The 20737-nt window shown below is 42.5% G+C and overlaps 2 protein-coding genes and 1 non-coding gene across 3 annotated transcripts in view; 1 reads left to right on the top strand and 2 right to left on the bottom strand.

Annotated features, from left to right (window-relative positions):
- Positions 1–3557: 3557 nt before the first annotated feature.
- Positions 3558–11505, bottom strand: LOC100136354 (ribosomal protein L18a). The gene is given in 5 exon segments (NM_001123527.1): positions 3558–3710; positions 4954–5063; positions 6439–6568; positions 9499–9678; positions 11472–11505. Coding segments are annotated over 5 exon segments (531 nt in total). The 5' UTR covers positions 11490–11505; the 3' UTR covers positions 3558–3617.
- On the bottom strand, positions 10452–10585 carry LOC123740067 (small nucleolar RNA SNORA68). Its single transcript, XR_006768124.1, has one exon. It is a non-coding gene; the product is annotated as a small nucleolar RNA SNORA68 (small nucleolar RNA).
- Positions 11506–12614: 1109 nt separating the features above from the next.
- LOC106609844 (exportin-T) overlaps positions 12615–20737 on the top strand; it is a 66823-nt gene continuing 58700 nt past the window's right edge. Inside the window, 1 exon segment of the mRNA XM_045713969.1 lies at positions 12615–12823. The gene's annotated coding sequence lies outside the window, so the exon portion shown is untranslated.

Here is a 20737-nt window from a genome sequence, read left to right on the forward strand (position 1 = left end):
TCCCTTGGTGGAGGTGGGTTTATGGTATGGGCCCCATGGTGGAGGTGGGGTTATGGTATGGGCCCCATGGTGGAGGTGGGGTTATGGTATGGGCCCCATGGTGGAGGTGGGGTTATGGTATGGGCCCCATGGTGGAGGTGGGGTTATGGTATGGGCCCCATGGTGGCAGTGGGGTTATGGTATGGGCCCCATGGTGGAGGTGGGGTTATGGGCCCCATGGTGGAGGTGGGGTTATGGTATGGGCCCCATGGTGGAGGTGGGGTTATGGTATGGGCCCCATGGTGGAGGTGGGGTTATGGTATGGGCCCCATGGTGGCGGTGGGGTTATGGTATGGGCCCCATGGTGGAGGTGGGGTTATGGTATGGGCCCCATGTTGGAGGTGGGGTTATGGTATGGGGCCCATGGTGGCGGTGGGGTTATGGTATGGGCCCCATGGTGGAGGTGGGGTTATGGTATGGGCCCCGTGGTGGAGGTGGGGTTATGGTATGGGCCCCGTGGTGGAGGTGGGGTTATGGTATGGGCCCCGTGGTGGAGGTGGGGTTATGGTATGGGCCCCATGGTGGAGGTGGGGTTATGGTATGGGGCAGGCATAAGCTACGGACAAACAAAACACAATTGCATTTTATCGACGGCAATTTGAACGCACAGAGATGCTGTGATGAGATCCTGAGGCCCCATTGTCGTGCCATTCATCCGCCGCGATTCAGCATGATAATGAACGGCCCCCCCATGTCGCAAGGATCTGGACACAATTCCTGGAAGCTGAAAATCTCCCAGTTCTTCCACGGCCTGCGTACTCACCAGACACGTCACCCCCATTGAGCATGTTTGGGATGCTCTGGCATCGACAGCGTGTTCCAGTTCCCGCCCAATATCCAGAAACTTCACACAGCCGTCGAAGAGGAGGTGGGGACAACATCCAAACAGGACCACAATCAACAGCCTGCTCAACTCGATGTGAAGGAGATGTGTTTCGCTGCATGAGGCAGATGGTGGCCACACCCAGATACTGACTGGTTTTTCTGATCCACTCCTCTACGTTTTATTGTAAAGTATCTGTGACCAACAGATGAATATCTGTATTCCCAGTCATGTGAAATCCATAGATTAGGACCTAATGAATTTATTTTAATTGACCTGATTTCCTTCTATAAACTGTAACTCATTAAAATGTAATGCAGCTTTTGTTTATATTTTTTGTTCAGTACAGATACAAGTTTTAATTGCTATATTGTATTTACTTTGCCACCATGGCCTATTTATTGCCTTTACCTCCCTTATCTCACCTCATTTGCTCACATTGTATATAGACTTTTTTTTCTACTGTATTATTGACTGTATGTCCTGTACATAGCCCATCTATAATTTAGCCCAAACTACTACCTCTTCCCCTACTGTATTTATTTATTTTATTTATTTTGCTCCTTTGCACCATATTATTTATATTTTTATCTCTGAACTTTCTTCAAACTACAAATCTACCATTCCAGTGTTTTTCTTGCTATACTTTATTTACTTTACCACCATGGCATTTTTTTTGCCTTTACCTCCCTTATCTCACCTCATTTGCTCACATTGTATATAATCTTATTTTTTTTGTCTTTTTTATTATTTTTATTATTTTTAGTATATATTTTTATTTTATTATTATTTATTTATTTATTTTATTTTTTTTCTACTGCATCATTGATTTTATGTTTGTTTTACTCCATGTGTAACTCTGTGTTGTTATATGTTGTCGAACTGCTTTGCTTTATCTTGGTCAGGTCGCAATTGTAAATGAGAACTTGTTCTCAACTTGCCTACCTGGTTAAATAAAGGACTTGTTCTCAACTTGCCTACCTGGTTAAATAAAGGACTTGTTCTCAACTAGCCTAACCTGGTTAAATAAAGGACTTGTTCTCAACTAGCCTACCTGGTTAAATAAAGGACTTGTTCTCAACTAGCCTACCCGGTTAAATAAAGGACTTGTTCTCAACTAGCCTACCTGGTTAAATAAAGGACTTGTTCTCAACTAGCCTAACCTGGTTAAATAAAGGACTTGTTCTCAACTTGCCTACCTGGTTAAATAAAGGACTTGTTCTCAACTAGCCTACCTGGTTAAATAAAGGTGAAATATAAAAATAAAAATAAAAAGCCAGGGTATTACAGTTATATCTGATGTTTCAGAAGGTCTTTCCAAGGGGATCTATCAGGAAACCTGGCGGGGGGATAAACCAGTATTAAACGGGACCTCTCCTCTCTCTGTCAACACTGTATCTGGGCCCTGATCTCTGTAGGACCTCCGCTACCCACGAGGTTGTTGAAAATGGATCATTCATATCGCAAGTCAGCCTACATGTCTTGACACATTAGCCAACCTAAAAGCACATTTGAATATATAAAAAAAAAACTAATCTGACACAGGACATAACGTGTGATGTGACACTGGATTTAAGGTTTATCGAGATGAGCAAAAAAAAAAAATGTTTTACGTCAGATTTAGTCTCATCCGTTAACGGAAGACATGAAACCGTCCCAAGTGAGTTTAACACAATTTCAATTGAGAATAACTTTCGCCGCTCATTTTTACCGAATTGAGAATAACTTTCGCCGCTCATTTTTAACGAATTGAGAATAACTTTCCCCGCTCATTTTTACCGAATTGAGAATAACTTTCCCCGCTCATTTTTACCGAATTGACGTTTACCAAAACTTACCTGAAGCTTTACCAGGTATTTAAACCTTTAATGAAATCCCCTTCGTGACAGTAAAACGTCGATGACCGCGGTACCTCAAGACTACAAACTCCAGCCACAAGATGGCGCCAACTTACAGGAAATGAACATGTGGAAGGTGCGTGTGTGCCACAAACAGGAAATACATTTAAAATGTAAAGCATTTAAATATACAGCTAACATGGCTAATGGCACGGGCTATGGTTTCTTTAGAAATATTAGTGGGGTGAAACTATGTCATTATAGAATAAAAAGGCAAGAACTCTTAAAAATGTGAGTTTCTAATGGATAAAGGGGGGTAAAAAAATGGCCTCTTCCAGGCCAGCGCATGTAACGACCTACAGGTGGTGCAGATGAGCTCACCCATGTTATTTTATTGGTAACTTTTATCTTTCATATATTGATCAGCACTCGTATGCAATGCATATTTCTTTCTAAATGGTCATTATAAAGCCATAATTTAAGGGGGCTGTTTTTGTAGCAAATATGTGGCGATGGTTCAAATTTTCTCTTCACATTTCTGAATGTTAACTAATAACTTTTCACATAATATCCACTGACAACAATTCCCCCCCCCTCCTCCTGCAAAGCATTATGCAATCCAACTCGTGGTTCCCCCTCCTCCTGAAAGCATTATAATAACTCGTGGTTCCCCCTCCTCCTGCAAAGCATTATGCAATCCAACTCGTGGTTCCCCCCTCCTCCTGCAAAGCATTATGCAATCCAACTCAGGGCTCAGAGAAATTAGTTATATTAAAAACTTGCATGTCAGAAGTATCACAAAATCTTAGGCACATTTAAAAAAATAATAATAATAATAACTCAAAACAAAATGGCTTCTTTTCTACAATTAGAAATTTTATTGTGCCGCACAAGGTGAAACCCAGAGGTTATTTTCTTCAGAAGAAGGTGTTGGGCCTTTTGGTGGTGAAGCGGGGCTTGTGTTGACGGCGCAGGACCCTGTGAGGAAGAGGGAACTTGATCTTCGAGTCCTGAGGAGAGGAGACGACAAGACGAGACTGTTTTAGGCAAAGACATGCTATCCATTTTTATCTGGACAGGCAGAAGGTATTGCACACCTGATTAGGCGAGGCGCTGGTTAGCGGAGCGGAACACTTTAAAAAAAAAAAACGAAAAGGAGCGTCTCTCTCACACACACACACACACACACACACACACACACACACACACACACACGAGGAGCTAAGATGCAATAATTGAATAACAATTCTTTGAAACGTTCAAATGATTCCATCTGAGCTCCTAGCATTTCCATGAAGAAAACAAGGCACACGTAGCCGCCATGCTAACACTCGCTTGGTTTATTTCCATGAAGAAAACAAGGCACACGTAGCCGCCATGCTAACACTCGCTTGGTTTATTTCCATGAAGAAAACAAGGCACACGTACCGCCATGCTAACACTCGCTTGGTTTATTTCCATGAAGAAAACAAGGCACACGTAGCCGCCATGCTAACACTCGCTTGGTTTATTTCCATGAAGAAAACAAGGCACACGTAGCCGCCATGCTAACACTCGCTTGGTTTATTTCCATGAAGAAAACAAGGCACACGTAGCCGCCATGCTAACACTCGTTTGGTTTATTTGAACAGCAGAAACCTACAGCCATCACAGCTACAATCATTTAAAAAAAATAATAATCTAGTAGAAATGTATAGAATGAAAAAGCCAATTGACATTTACTCCTGAGGTGCTGACCTGTTGAACCCTCTACAACTACTATGATTATTATTTGACCCGGCTGGTCATTTATGAACATTTGAACATCTAGGCCATGTTCTGTTATAATCTCCACCCGGCACAGCCAGAAGAGGACTGGCCACCCCTCATAGCCTGGTTCCTCTCCACCCGGCACAGCCAGAAGAGGACTGGCCACCCCTCATAGCCTGGTTCCTCTCTAGGTTTCTTCCTAGGTTTTTGGCCTTTCTAGGGAGTTTTTCCTAGGGAGTTTTTCCTAGCCACCATGCTTCTACACCTGCATTGCTTGCTGTTTGGGGTTTTAGGCTGGGTTTCTGTACAGCACTTTGAGATATCAGCTGATGTACGAAGGGCTATATAAATACATTTGATTTGATTTAGGGGGGGGGGTAGGAAGCTGTTAAGGAGCCTTTTGGGACCTAGACTCGGCGCCCCGGTACCGCTTGCCGTGTGGTAGCAGAGGGAACAGTCTGACCTAGCTAGGGGTGAATGATATACTGTGTGTGTTGGACTTACGTGGAACTGCTTGATGGCAGGTCTGCGGCATTTATTGGCGGCAATCTCCTGCACCTTCATGATGTGGATGGAGTGAGCACGGGCACGATGGCGAGCGCCCATATCACGATCTGGAGAACACACACACAAAACATTATAATAACAAAAAAACGCAGCTAGTGAAAACACCACTCAACTGCCCCCCCCCCCTGGACAAGTTAGTATTTACACCCCCCCAAGAAAGATTTATCCAACACCTTTAGGAGGGCAATTTAAGCAACGTCCCAATGATCACATTTCAGGTCTGCTGAGCGGACACTTGAACTTTGTGAAAAAACTGTGTGACCTTTGGGGGGGTCAGATAAAGTACATGTCTCAAAGCTTTTAGGTGCGGATGTAAATGATCTCCAGCCTGGGCTCCAGCTGTGCATCTGGTTCGCTAGCTAAGATGTACTGAGTAAATAGCTAACTTGCTAGCTAAGATGTACTGAGTAAATAGCTAACTTGCTAGCTAAGATGTACTGAGTAAATAGCTAACTTGCTAGCTAAGATGTACTGAGTAAATAGCTAACTTGCTAATAACTAAGATGTACTGAGTAAATAGCTAACTTGCTAATAACTAAGATGTACTGAGTAAATAGCTAACTTGCTAATAACTAAGATGTACTGAGTAAATAGCTAACTTGCTAACAACTAAGATGTACTGAGTAAATAGCTAACTTGCTAACAACTAAGATGTACTGAGTAAATCGCTAACTTGCTAATAACTAAGATGTACTGAGTAAATAGCTAACTTGCTAGCTAAGTGTTAGATGTCAACATCAAGCTTCTTGGTTACAGCAGAGATACTCAACGTCCCCCTGGATCAAGATCCCGGTTTCCTAAATTGTTTACAGTGCAATTTAGGTACACCTCCGATAATCCCGTATACCCCAGTGTGGTACAGAAACGGTATGAACATCCGGATAGTACCCAAACCCAACACACACAGAGACACAGAGACGATGCACTTTGTGTTTATGTGCCAACTCAACGTTTACACTGTTAACTGTAAATTCCCCTCTATTCTCCTGGGACGGATATACAGCAGATACAAGCTGTTTAACTAAACATCTATCATCATAAGGAACCAGCTGATAATGATCACAGATCTTAGAAATGGCCGTCCAATGCATCAATGGGTTAAATCCAGTGTTCTCCAGACTGGGACAAACTTACAGCACTGGGTAACAGTCCAGTGTTTTTACAGCACTGGGTAACAGTCCAGTGTTTTTACAGCACTGGGTAACAGTCCAGTGTACCCCAGACTGGGACATACTTACAGCACTGGGTAACAGTCCAGTGTACCCCAGACTGGGACATACTTACAGCACTGGGTAACAGTCCAGTGTACCCCAGACTGGGACATACTTACAGCACTGGGTGACAGTCCAGTGTACCCCAGACTGGGACATACTTACAGCACTGGGTAACAGTCCAGTGTACCCCAGACTGGGACATACTTACAGCACTGGGTGACGGCTGCAGACGTGGTCAGGTCTCTGTATTCTCTGTACATGTTGTGGGTTCCGCTTCGGGAGTCATACCGCAACCAGACGCCAAAGTTCTTCACCTTCAGGGGAGTCTTCTCGTGCACCTGAGACAGAGGTGGGGGGGGGAATCAGAGTTAATTAGACAGGGTTCAACCTTACGGAACGAGACAACTTCCTGGACTGAGAGACAGGGTTCAACCTTACAAAAACGAGACAACTTCCTGGACTGAGAGACAGGGTTCAACCTTACGGAACGAGACAACTTCCTGGACTGAGAGACAGGGTTCAACCTTACGGAACGAGACAACTTCCTGGACTGAGAGACAGGGTTCAACCTTACGGAACGAGACAACTTCCTGGACTGAGAGACAGGGTTCAACCTTACGGAACGAGACAACTTCCTGGACTGAGAGACAGGGTTCAACCTTACGGAACGAGACAACTTCCTGGACTGAGAGACAGGGTTCAACCTCACGGAACGAGAGAACTTCCTGGACTGAGAGACAGGGTTCAACCTTACGGAACGAGACAACTTCCTGGACTGAGAGACAGGGTTCAACCTTACAGAACGAGACAACTTCCTGGACTGAGAGACAGGGTTCAACTTCACGGAACGAGACAACTTCCTGGACTGAGAGACAGGGTTCAACCTCACAGAACGAGACAACTTCCTGGACTGAGAGACAGGGTTCAACCTTACGGAACGAGACAACTTCCTGGACTGAGAGACAGGGTTCAACCTCACGGAACGAGACAACTTCCTGGACTGAGAGACAGGGTTCAACCTTACAGAACGAGACAACTTCCTGGACTGAGAGACAGGGTTCAACCTTACAGAACGAGACAACTTCCTGGACTGAGAGACAGGGTTCAACCTCACAGAACGAGACAACTTCCTGGACTGAGAGACAGGGTTCAACCTCACAGAACGAGACAACTTCCTGGACTGAGAGACAGGGTTCAACCTCACAGAACGAGACAACTTCCTGGACTGAGAGACAGGGTTCAACCTCACAGAACGAGACAACTTCCTGGACTGAGAGACAGGGTTCAACCTTACCGAACGAGACAACTTCCTGGACTGAGAGACAGGGTTCAACCTCACAGAACGAGACAACTTCCTGGACTGAGAGACAGGGTTCAACCTCACAGAACGAGACAACTTCCTGGACTGAGAGACAGGGTTCAACCTCACAGAACGAGACAACTTCCTGGACTGAGAGACAGGGTTCAACCTCACAGAACGAGACAACTTCCTGGACTGAGAGACAGGGTTCAACCTCACAGAACGAGACAACTTCCTGGACTGAGAGACAGGGTTCAACCTCACAGAACGAGACAACTTCCTGGACTGAGAGACAGGGTTCAACCTTACAGAACGAGACAACTTCCTGGACTGAGAGACAGGGTTCAACCTCACAGAACGAGACAACTTCCTGGACTGAGAGACAGGGTTCAACCTCACAGAACGAGACAACTTCCTGGACTGAGAGACAGGGTTCAACCTTACAGAACGAGACAACTTCCTGGACTGAGAGACAGGGTTCAACCCTACAGAACGAGACAACTTCCTGGACTGAGAGACAGGCAGCTTCCTGACTGACAGGTTTCAACCTCACAGAACGAGACAACTTCCTGGACTGACACTTTTAAGGGCAGCGGGATGAAAGACGGATGTACATTCGTGTTGCACGGTATACTGAAACTTCTGTACTTTTCCCGATACAAAAAAAAAAACGGCCCAGTAAAATCATTTTGTTAGTTACATTCTGTGCTTCTGTCAAACGGGTCTCACACGATTGAGAGGTTCAAGTCTATCAGCGCAACGCTAGTCCTAAAACAGAAGGGATTGTTTGTTATCTGTATATGAAATCAGCTTAAAAACAAGCTGAATAACTCAATGCATGACACACTCCTATTGAATCATATGTATTAATTCACCTGTACTGTGAATAAGACCTAGTCTTCAGCTTGATTTAATTAAGTTTACCTAGAAATGTACCTTTCAAAATAAATTATTACCAATGTGTTTTTACTAAATCTACAAAAGAACAATCAAATTGAATGAATGATTGATACATTGTGCGTCACCCATAACACAAATCGGCCCTGCATCGTCCGGGTTCGGCTGGTGTAAGCCGTCACGTTAAATAATAATTTGTTTTCTTAACTGACTTGCCTAGTTTAAAGGTCAAAGACAAGGAAAAAACCCAAGATACCCAACAACAGAACAGAGGCGGCAGCGTAGCCTAGTGGTTAGAGCGTTGGACTAGTAACCGAAAGGTTGCAAGTTCGAATCCCCCGAGCTGACGAGGTACAAATCTGTCGTTCTGCCCCCCTGAACAAGGCAGTTAACCCCCACTGTTCCCCGGTAGGTCGTCATTGAAAATAAGAATTTGTTCTTAACGGACTTGCCTCGTTAAATAAAGGTAAAATAAGATAAGAGCTGTAACTGAGTTCCTCCATCTGGATCAGGCGCCATTCGTTGTCTTAAGTCACCATTTTATTTGTTGCGGCGTCGTTTTGAAAAATCGATCATCGTTGATGATATTGAGTATCCTGCCAGTAAAACAGTAAGTTTAAGTCTAAATTCAGGATATCGTGACAACACACGGCGTTGACTCACGTTTACCCTGAAAACGGCACAAAATGTTTCAATTTCTTCAGGTACGACGGGCCTACGGGAGAGTACCAGCACACAAACGATGCAGCGAATGATTGATTTTTATTTTGTTTTTAACATACAAATCTAATCCCGGTCAATCTCATCAACAGTTTCCTTTCTTCTGTAATCTCTCTGTCTTTGAACTACCTCATGGTTGGTTGTGCAACAGTAATACTACCTTCCAGCCAGACCACCATCCCTTCCCATAATATAATCGTTTATTTGCACATAATGAAAATCTCAGTAAATAGAAAACACATTAAAAAAAAAAACATATGCATTCAATACACCGGTGAAACCTTGGCATTTGATTTGTTCCCCCCCCCCTTCCCCCTTATCATCCCACCCCGTCCCCCATGTCCTACCTACCAGACCACAGTAGACAGTCTCTCCATTGGCCTTCTTCATCTTCCTCAGCTGAGAGACAAAGTACCAGAAGCGAGATTTAGCCACCACGTGGTTCGGAGCGAAGATCCTCATGCGATAGAGAGGAGGGGTTGGGTTCTTCACCGAGGGCAGGAGGCGCCCAACGACTTTGTACTCCCTAAGCTGTGTGGATGGAGCAGGAGAGGAAGAACTGTGAGTTAACGTACAATACAACGTCCACAGGACGATTTTACAAGACGTCCAAAAATATACCAGTTGCTAACTTTAAATAAAAAGACTATGATGGATACTGGATAAGACAAAATATGTATAAAAAAAAAAAATGTTGAACCTTGGATTCACTTTCAAGGGCACGTCAGCATCAGAGAAAGGCGTACAGCAGTAGATATATTAAGAATGATATGTACAGCAGTAGATATATTAGAATGATATGTACAGCAGTAGATATATTAAGAATGATATGTACAGCAGTAGATATATTAGAATGATATGTACAGCAGTAGATATATTAGAATGATATGTACAGCAGTAGATATATTAGAATGATATGTACAGCAGTAGATATATTAAGAATTATATGTACAGCAGTAGATATATTAGAATGATATGTACAGCAGTAGATATATTAAGAATGATATGTACAGCAGTAGATATATTAAAAATGATATGTACAGCAGTAGATATATTAAGAATGATATGTACAGCAGTAGATATATTACAATGATATGTACAGCAGTAGATATATTAAGAATGATATGTACAGCAGTAGATATATTAAGAATGATATGTACAGCAGTAGATATATTAAGAATGATATGTACAGCAGTAGATATATTAAGAATGATATGTACAGCAGTAGATATATTAAGAATGATATGTACAGCATGATGATGGATACTGGATAAGACAAAATATGTATATATATAAAAAAAAAAAATTGTTGAACCTTGGATTCACTTTCAAGGGCACGTCAGCATCAGAGAAAGGCGACAAGGTACATCATGTTGATTTTAGCACACCTGACAAGACCGTACCTTTATTTGATATGGCCTTTGGGTTAGGGTGCATTACAATTCATAAATATAAATAGAAAGAAAAAAAACATTTACTAAATGAAATTAATACAATGCTTGACATTTCCTACAGTCAAACTGCATGATGTCAACATTACGTTTGTTTCATGTACCGGGCGTAATCTTAACCTGCTAATTTAATATATTTTTACAGTTCTGAATGACACTACATTTTACAGACGGTCTTATCCAGAGTGACTTACAGTAGTGAATGCATACATTTTTTTTTCTCCGTACTGGTTCCCCCGTGGGAATTGAACCCACAACCCTGGCGTTGCAAACACCATGCTCTACCAACTGAGCCACACGGGACCACTATCTAGTTATATATATATATAATTTTTTTTTGCATGAAATGAAATGTATGTATTCACTACTGTAAGTCGCTCTGGATAAGAGCGTCTGCTAAATGACTAAAAATGTAACTGGCCAAGTTAGCCGGCTAGCAACGTGGCCTACGGCTGGGCAGGTATATGGCAACTAACTAGCTTACTAAAGTTAGCACTCTAGGCTATTACATACATGTGAGTTAGCACTTCACGGGCATTTTAACACACCCTGGGATGAAGTGTACAGAAAGACAAATTGTTTGTAGAAAGGTGGGCTAAAAATACATAGACGGGTAAATTTGTTCGTCTTTTCCCTAGTTAGCAGCATTGTTTCTCTACGGGCCCACATGGTCCGAAATCTCAAACGTGGACGCCATGTTACAGCCGCGGAGGCTTCAGTTTTTATAAAAGAAAACGATAATTTTAACTATTTATGTCGATTTAGCATCATGTGACTACATCAATCAAACGATTGTAACGGTATGTACTCAAATCTGTCTATATAACTGGGTTTCTGTGGTTTTAAAAAGGTCGAATAAACAATTTTACATACTGTGCCAGACGCCTTCATGGTGTCTCTCGCTGACTGCGAACTGGGAAAGAGGAAGTAGTAGGGCGGAGAACCCGGATATCACGTACAAAAAAGGGGCGGGATCAAAACGTTTTAATTCCTCTGATTGGTTCGCCGTCAAGAGCGTTTATAAGCTGTAATAACCCAATTAAAAAATTGTAAAAAAAATCTTATGAACGATTTTCTTTATATTTTAGCTATAATTTTTTTGCAGTATCTTTGACATTGTCAACGACAGTCTGTATCAGAGAGTAGAACCACCTCATATCTAAATCTCTGAAACTGGAAACACTTGTCTCCCTCACTAGCTTTTCAGAGCAGCTCACAGATCACTGCACCTGTACATAGCCCATCTATAATTTAGCCCAAACAACTACCTCTTTTCCTACTGTATTTATTTAGTTTATTTTGCTCCTTTGCACCCCATTATTTATATTTCTACTTTGCACTTTCTTCCACTACAAATCTACCATTCCAGTGTTTTACTTGCTATATTGTATTTACTTTGCCACCATGGCCTATTTATTGCCTTTACCTCCCTTATCTCACCTCATCTGCTCACATTGTATATAGACTTATTTTTCTACTGTATTATTGACTGTATGTTTGTTTTACTCCATGTGTAACTCTGTGTTGTTGTATGTTGTCGAACTGCTTTGCATTATCTTGGTCAGGTCGCAATTGTAAATGAGAACTTGTTCTCAACTTGCCTACCTGGTTAAATAAAGGACTTGTTCTCAACTAGCCTACCTGGTTTAATAAAGGACTTGTTCTCAACTAGCCTACCTGGTTAAATAAAGGACTTGTTCTCAACTAGCCTACCTGGTTAAATAAAGGACTTGTTCTCAACTAGCCCACCTGGTTAAATAAAGGTCACCTTTATAAATAAAAATAAATAAATAAATAATCAATTAGATTTATCTCATCAATTTGTGAAAAATAGTCAAATATTCCCTTTTCAAAAACATTTATGGAATTATTATGAGGAAAAAGGATTACAAAAAAACATATATCTAGCCACAGACTTGTCGTGGAGGAAATTAAAGGTATTAACGTTTTATTTGACAAAAAAATTAAATAAATTTGTGAGGGAACTTCTTCTTCTTCCGGTGGTCATGACCCAACGAAAATGTGACGTTTCTCCCCCGACATCCGGTTTTAATCGACACGCCGCAAGAAATCGACTCGAAGAAATTCCTCCTCTTGAACCCGTTTTTTTTTTTAGCAGAGCTAAACAGACAAAACTAGAAGGGAAAGTGTTTCTCCTGAGTAATTCCTGACGATTTAGGATGTACCGACGGACGGAGACGATGAGATAAATTGTTAGCAATAAGGTGAGATATATGTCGGTTTACTTCTGAATTGATTTTGTTTAACGGGGCCTCGGGAATCGAGCATTGAGACCGTTATGGTGGCACAATGTGGTACAACGATAGACGTTTTTTTTTTTAATAATACAAGTATAAAACCTGTATTTATCGTTGTTATACCTTGTTAGTTTAAACGGAGCTAACTAGCTATCCAGCTATCGTTATGAGAACAAGCCAGCACTCTATACACACACACACACACACACACACGGGCAACTTTTTGTGAGGAGTGGCTGACCAGAGACAGACAGACGGACAGTCGGTATATCGGTGCCCACTCTCCATCCGCTAGCGAGTTAAGCTAGTTAACGTTAGTCAATACTAGGTAACAGGCATCTAGGTCAAAATAGTGTATTAGACTTCGCAAGGCTGCCGGACCGGTCCAGACAGCATCCCACGTCCTCAGAACATGTGTTATTAACCAGCTGGCTGGAGTGTTTACGGATATATTCAGTCTCTCCCCTATCCCTCACTCACTGCTGTCACCCTGAAGTGCTTTGACCCTACTTAAGGATCATATCACCTTACCTGAATCCCTAGACCTACTAGTTAAGGATCATATCACCTTACCTGATGCCCTAGACCCACTAGTTACCTGATGCCCTAGACCTACTAGTTAAGGATCATATCACCTTACCTGAATCCCTAGACCTACTACTTAAGGATCATATCACCTTACCTGAATCCCTAGACCCACTAGTTAAGGATCATATCACCTTACCTGATGCCCTAGACCCACTAGTTAAGGATCATATCACCTTACCTGATGCCCTAGACCCACTAGTTAAGGATCATATCACCTTACCTGAATCCCTAGACCTACTAGTTAAGGATCATATCACCTTACCTGATGCCCTAGACCTACTAGTTAAGGATCATATCACCTTACCTGATGCCCTAGACCTACTAGTTAAGGATCATATCACCTTACCTGATGCCCTAGACCAACTAGTTAAGGATCATATCACCTTACCCGATGCCCTAGACCTACTAGTTAAGGATCATATCACCTTACCTGAATCCCTAGACCTACTAGTTAAGGATCATATCACCTTACCTGATGCCCTAGACCCACTAGTTAAGGATCATATCACCTTACCTGATGCTCTAGACCCACTAGTTAAGGATCATATCACCTTACCTGATGCCCTAGACCCACTAGTTACCTGATGCCCTAGACCTACTAGTTAAGGATCATATCACCTTACCTGATGCCCTAGACCTACTAGTTAAGGATCATATCACCTTACCTGATGCCCTAGACCCACTAGTTAAGGATCATATCACCTTACCTGATGCCCTAGACCTACTAGTTAAGGATCATATCACCTTACCTGATGCCCTAGACCCACTAGTTACCTGATGCCCTAGACCTACTAGTTAAGGATCATATCACTTTACCTGAAGCCCTAGACCTACTAGTTAAGGATCATATCACCTTACCCGATGCCCTAGACCTACTAGTTAAGGATCATATCACCTTACCCAAAGCCCTAGACCCACTACGATTTGCGTACCGCCCCAACAGATCCACAGATGACTCTACCGCCCGTCGCATGCACACTGCCCTTTCCCATCTGGACAAGATGAATCCCTATGTATATGAATGCTGTTCATCGACTACAGCGCAGCTTTCGACACCACAGTGCCCTCCAAGTTCATCACTGAGCTCGGGGGGGGGTCCTGGGTCTGAACCCTGCTCTATGCAACTGGGTGCTGCATTCCCTGCTGTACTCCCTGTTCACCCGTGACTGCTTGGCCGCGCACGTCTCCCAACTCAATCGTCAAAGTTTGCTGATGACACAACAGTGGTAGTGCTGATGTACCAACAACGACAAGACAGCCTACAGGGAGGAGGTCGAGGGCCCCTGGCGGGGAGTGGTGCCAGGAAAAAAATAATCTCTTACCTCAACGTAACAAAGGAGCTGATCGTGGACTTCAGGAGACACCGGAGTGATCACCCCCCCCCCCTCCCCATTCACATCGACGGGGCCACAGTGGAGACGGTGGAAAAAAAATGCTTCAAGTTCCATCGGCGTGGACTGACGACCAGAAATGATCCATTCACACAGACGGCGTGGTGAAGAAGGCACAACAACCGCCTCTTCGACCTCCAGAAGAAATTAGGCGCGGGCCAATTAGATCCTCGCGTTCTTTTTACAGATGCGCCATCGAGAGCATCCTGTCTGTTCGGGGCTGTATCACCGCCTGGTACGGCGCCTGCACCGTCCTCAACCGCAGGGCTCTCCAGTAGGTGGTGCGGTCGTCCCAACGCATCACCGCGGGCAACACTTCCTGCCCTCCAGGACATCTACAGCAAATGTACATTTTATTTGTCACATGCGCCGAATACAACAGGTGTAGATTTTACCTTACCGTGAAATGCTTACCGACAAGGCCTTAACCAAACAATGCAGTTCTAGAAATAGAGTTAAGAACATTTTTCCTAAATAAACTAAAGTATTAAATAAAATCAAAAATTAACACAAGAAAATTACACAACAATAACAAGGCTGAAGTTACTATTCATAGATAATAAACAGTGAGTAGCAGCAGTGTAAAAACTAATGGGGTGGCTGGGTGGCCATTTTGATTAATTGTTCTGCAGTCTTATGGTTTAGGGGGGTAGACGGTGTTAAGGAGCCTTTTGGTCCTAGACTTGGCGCTCCGGTACCGCTTGCCGTGCGGTAGCAGAGAGAACATTCTGTGTGACTGTAGTCTTTGATAATTTTTTTGGGGGGGGGGGTCCTTCCTCTGACACCGCCTGGTATAGAGGTCCTGGGTGTCAGGAAGCTTGGCCCCAGCGATATACTGGGCCGTACACACTACCCTCTGTAGCGCCTTATGGTCAGATGCCGAGCAGTTGCCATTAGAGATGCACGATATATCGGTGAACATATGGGAATCGGACGATATTAGCTAAAAATGCCAACATCGGTATCGGCCCGGTGTCTAGTTTAAAAACGATGTTAAAACCTCTTGGGGCTAGGTGGGACGCTAGCGTGCCACCCGTGGTGCACTCCATCAACAGCAGGTGCATTTCAAGAGCGGCAAATTTGAATCCAAATAAATGTCAAAATTCAAATTTTTCAAAAATACAACTATTTTACACCATTTGAAAGATAAACATCTCCTTAATCTAACCACGTTTTACGATTTCAAAAAGGTTTTACGGCGAAAGCATAAATTTAGAGTATGTTAGGACAGATGTTGGCCTTCCCTGTAGCTCAGTTGGTAGAGCATGGTGTTTGCAACACCAGGGTTGTGGGTTCGATTCCCACGGGGGGCCAGCACAAAAAAAATAAACATGTATAAAATGTATGTATTCACTACTGTAAGTCGCTCTGGATAAGAGCGTCTGCTAAATGACTCAAATGCAAATGACAGTACATTTACAAGAGTTGTGTGTAATGTTTTGTCAAGTCAAAGACAGGGTCACCAAAACCATAAAACCAGCTAAAATGATGCACTAACCTTAGACAATCTCCATCAGATGACACTCCTAGGACATTATGTTAGACAATGCATGCATTTTTAGTTCTATCAAGTTCATATTTATGTCCAAAAATCTCCGTCTCGTTAGCACATGATGTAAGCCAGCCGGACTTCTCGTCATGAACGAGGGGAAAAAATATATTTCCGTTCGTTCAAACATGTCAAACGTTGTATAGCATAAATCATTAGGGCCTTTTTTTAACCAGAACATGAATAATATTCAAGGTGGACGAATGCATACTCTTTTATAACGTATTGGAACGAGGGTACCCAACATGAACTCGCGCGCCAGGTGTCTAATGGGACATCATCGTTCCATGGCTCTTGTTCGGTCAGATCTCCCTCCAGAAGACTCAAAACACTTTGTAAAGGCTGGTGACATCTAGTGGAAGCAATAGGAAGTGCCAAAATATTCCTAAGCCCCTGTGTTTTTCAATGGGATAGGTTTAAAGTCAATACAACACATCAGGTATCCACTTCCTGTCAGAAAATGTCTCAGGGTTTTGCCTGCCAAATGAGTTCTGTTATACTCACAGACACCATTCAAACAGTTTTAGAAACTTTAGAGTGTTTTCTATCCATATATAATAAGTATATGCATATTCTAGTTACTGGGTAGGATTAGTAACCAGATTAAATCGGGTACATTTTTTTTATCCAGACGTGCAAATGCTGCCCCCTAGACCCAACAGGTTAAAGCTAACGTGCCTACCTATATAACGAAGGTACATGACATAATGACGCCACGTTAAAATGTTTTGCGCTACACGTGCAAAACAGCATTCCTAACCTAGCCCACAATGTCTGCTGTGTGGATCGAGCAGTCAACAAGTCCAGCAGTCATTTGAAAGAGCAAGAACATTTCAACGAGACGACAACTCAAAAGGCGAAATCCATTAGCTCCAAGATAATGGAATTCATTGCCCTTCTGACAATCAACCGTTCTCTGTCGTGGGTGATGTTGGCTTTCGCCGACTGGTCGAGCACCGGTACACACTAACATTACCAAGTGCGCTATTGTTCAGATGTTTCCCTACCGGAGTTATACAGTAACGGCGTCGCTGCTATTAGCTTCACGACACACTACGGAACGCCGTTTGGGTCTTTGAGTGTCAGAAAGAAACAGTAGCGCCGTCAAAGCTGGACAAAAAAAAGTCGGCAAACACCGGCCACGAACGATGTGTTTTACAATACCTCGTTGGTAATAAAGCAGAATTTTATTTGCTAACCTAGCTAACACCAATACAACCAGCCTGAAAACAACGACCAGTAGAAACACCGTCAACAGCCACTTCCTGTCCCCTCCTCTACCATCTAGAAGGCGGAGACTGTACATGTGCATCAAAGCTGGGACAGAGAAACAAAAAAACCAAAAACAGCTTCTATCTCCAGGCCATCCGAATGTTAGTCACCAGTAGCCGCCCTCCGCCCAGCGCCCTCCGCCCAGCGCCCTGCCCTGAACTTTAGTCAGTGTTACTAGCCTGCTACCACCCAGTTCTCTACCCTGCACCTCAGAGACTGCTGCTCCGTGTACATAGACGTGGATCACTGGTCACTTTAATAACGTTTCTATACTGTTTTACTCCTATGTGTTTATAATGTATTCTAGTCAAGGCAAATCCTGTATAACTACTGCTGTCTATACACACCATCCTGTATAACTACTGTCTATACACACCATCCTGTATAACTACTGTCTATACACACCATCCTGTATAACTACTGTCTATACACACCATCCTATATAACTACTGTCTATACACACCATCCTGTATAACTACTGTCTATACACACCATCCTGTATAACTACTGTCTATACTGTCTATACACACCATCCTATATAACTACTGTCTATACTGTCTATACACACCATCCTAGATAACTACTGTCTATACACACCATCCTATATAACTACTGTCTATACACACCATCCTATATAACTACTGTCTATACACACCATCCTATATAACTACTGTCTATACACACCATCCTGTATAACTACTGTCTATACACACCATCCTACTGTCTATACACACCATCCTACTGCTGTCCACACCATCCTACTGCTGTCCACACCATCCTACTGCTGTCCACACCATCCTATATAACTACTGCTGTCCACACCATCCTATATAACTACTGCTGTCCACCTTTTGTATTCATATACTGTATATACACACCATTATATTTATATTACGGACTCTGACATTGCTCTTTCTGAAACACAAGCATTAGGTATTACTGTTGGAGCTAGAAACACAAGCATTAGGTATTACTGTACTGTTGGAGCTAGAAACACAAGCATTAGGTATTACTGTTGGAGCTAGAAACACAAGCATTAGGTATTACTGTTGGAGCTAGAAACACCAGCATTAGGTATTACTGTTGGAGCTAGAAACACAAGCATTAGGTATTACTGTTGGAGCTAGAAACACAAGCATTAGGTATTACTGTTGGAGCTAGAAACACAAGCATTAGGTATTACTGTACTGTTGGAGCTAGAAACACCAGCATTAGGTATTACTGTTGGAGCTAGAAACACAAGCATTAGGTATTACTGTTGGAGCTAGAAACACAAGCATTAGGTATTACTGTTGGAGCTAGAAACACAAGCATTAGGTATTACTGTACTGTTGGAGCTAGAAACACAAGCATTAGGTATTACTGTACTGTTGGAGCTAGAAACACCAGCATTAGGTATTACTGTACTGCTGTTGGAGCTAGAAACACAAGCATTAGGTATTACTGTTGGAGCTAGAAACACATGCATTAGGTATTACTGTACTGTTGGAGCTAGAAACACAAGCATTAGGTATTACTGTACTGTTGGAGCTAGAAACACAAGCATTAGGTATTACTGTACTGTTGGAGCTAGAAACACAAGCATTAGGTATTACTGTTGGAGCTAGAAACACCAGCATTAGGTATTACTGTACTGTTGGAGCTAGAAACACAAGCATTAGGTATTACTGTTGGAGCTAGAAACACAAGCATTAGATATTACTGTACTGTTGGAGCTAGAAACACAAGCATTAGGTATTACTGTACTGTTGGAGCTAGAAACACAAGCATTAGGTATTACTGTTGGAGCTAGAAACACAAGCATTAGGTATTACTGTTGGAGCTAGAAACACCAGCATTAGGTATTACTGTTGGAGCTAGAAACACAAGCATTAGGTATTACTGTTGGAGCTAGAAACACAAGCATTAGGTATTACTGTTGGAGCTAGAAACACCAGCATTAGGTATTACTGTTGGAGCTAGAAACACCAGCATTAGGTATTACTGTTGGAGCTAGAAACACAAGCATTAGATATTACTGTACTGTTGGAGCTAGAAACACCAGCATTAGGTATTACTGTACTGTTGGAGCTAGAAACACAAGCATTAGGTATTACTGTACTGTTGGAGCTAGAAACACAAGCATTAGGTATTACTGTTGGAGCTAGAAACACAAGCATTAGGTATTACTGTACTGTTGGAGCTAGAAACACAAGCATTAGGTATTACTGTACTGCTGGAGCTAGAAACACAAGCATTAGGTATTACTGTACTGTTGGAGCTAGAAACACAAGCATTAGGTATTACTGTTGGAGCTAGAAACACAAGCATTAGGTATTACTGTACTGTTGGAGCTAGAAACACAAGCATTAGGTATTACTGTTGGAGCTAGTAACACAAGCATTAGGTATTACTGTACTGTTGGAGCTAGAAACACAAGCATTAGGTATTACTGTTGGAGCTAGAAACACAAGCATTAGGTATTACTGTTGGAGCTAGAAACACCAGCATTAGGTATTACTGTTGGAGCTAGAAACACAAGCATTAGGTATTACTGTTGGAGCTAGAAACACAAGCATTAGATATTACTGTACTGTTGGAGCTAGAAACACAAGCATTAGGTATTACTGTACTGTTGGAGCTAGAAACACAAGCATTAGGTATTACTGTTGGAGCTAGAAACACAAGCATTAGGTATTACTGTACTGTTGGAGCTAGAAACACAAGCATTAGGTATTACTGTACTGTTGGAGCTAGAAACACAAGCATTAGGTATTACTGTACTGTTGGAGCTAGAAACACCAGCATTAGGTATTACTGTTGGAGCTAGAAACACAAGCATTAGGTATTACTGTACTGTTGGAGCTAGAAACACAAGCATTAGCTATTACTGTTGGAGCTAGAAACACAAGCATTAGGTATTACTGTTGGAGCTAGAAACACAAGCATTAGGTATTACTGTACTGTTGGAGCTAGAAACACAAGCATTAGGTATTACTGTTGGAGCTAGAAACACCAGCATTAGGTATTACTGTTGGAGCTAGAAACACAAGCATTAGGTATTACTGTACTGTTGGAGCTAGAAACACAAGCATTAGGTAT

This window comes from Salmo salar, unplaced genomic scaffold (assembly GCF_905237065.1).
Source record: "Salmo salar unplaced genomic scaffold, Ssal_v3.1, whole genome shotgun sequence".
NCBI lineage: Eukaryota > Metazoa > Chordata > Actinopteri > Salmoniformes > Salmonidae > Salmo > Salmo salar.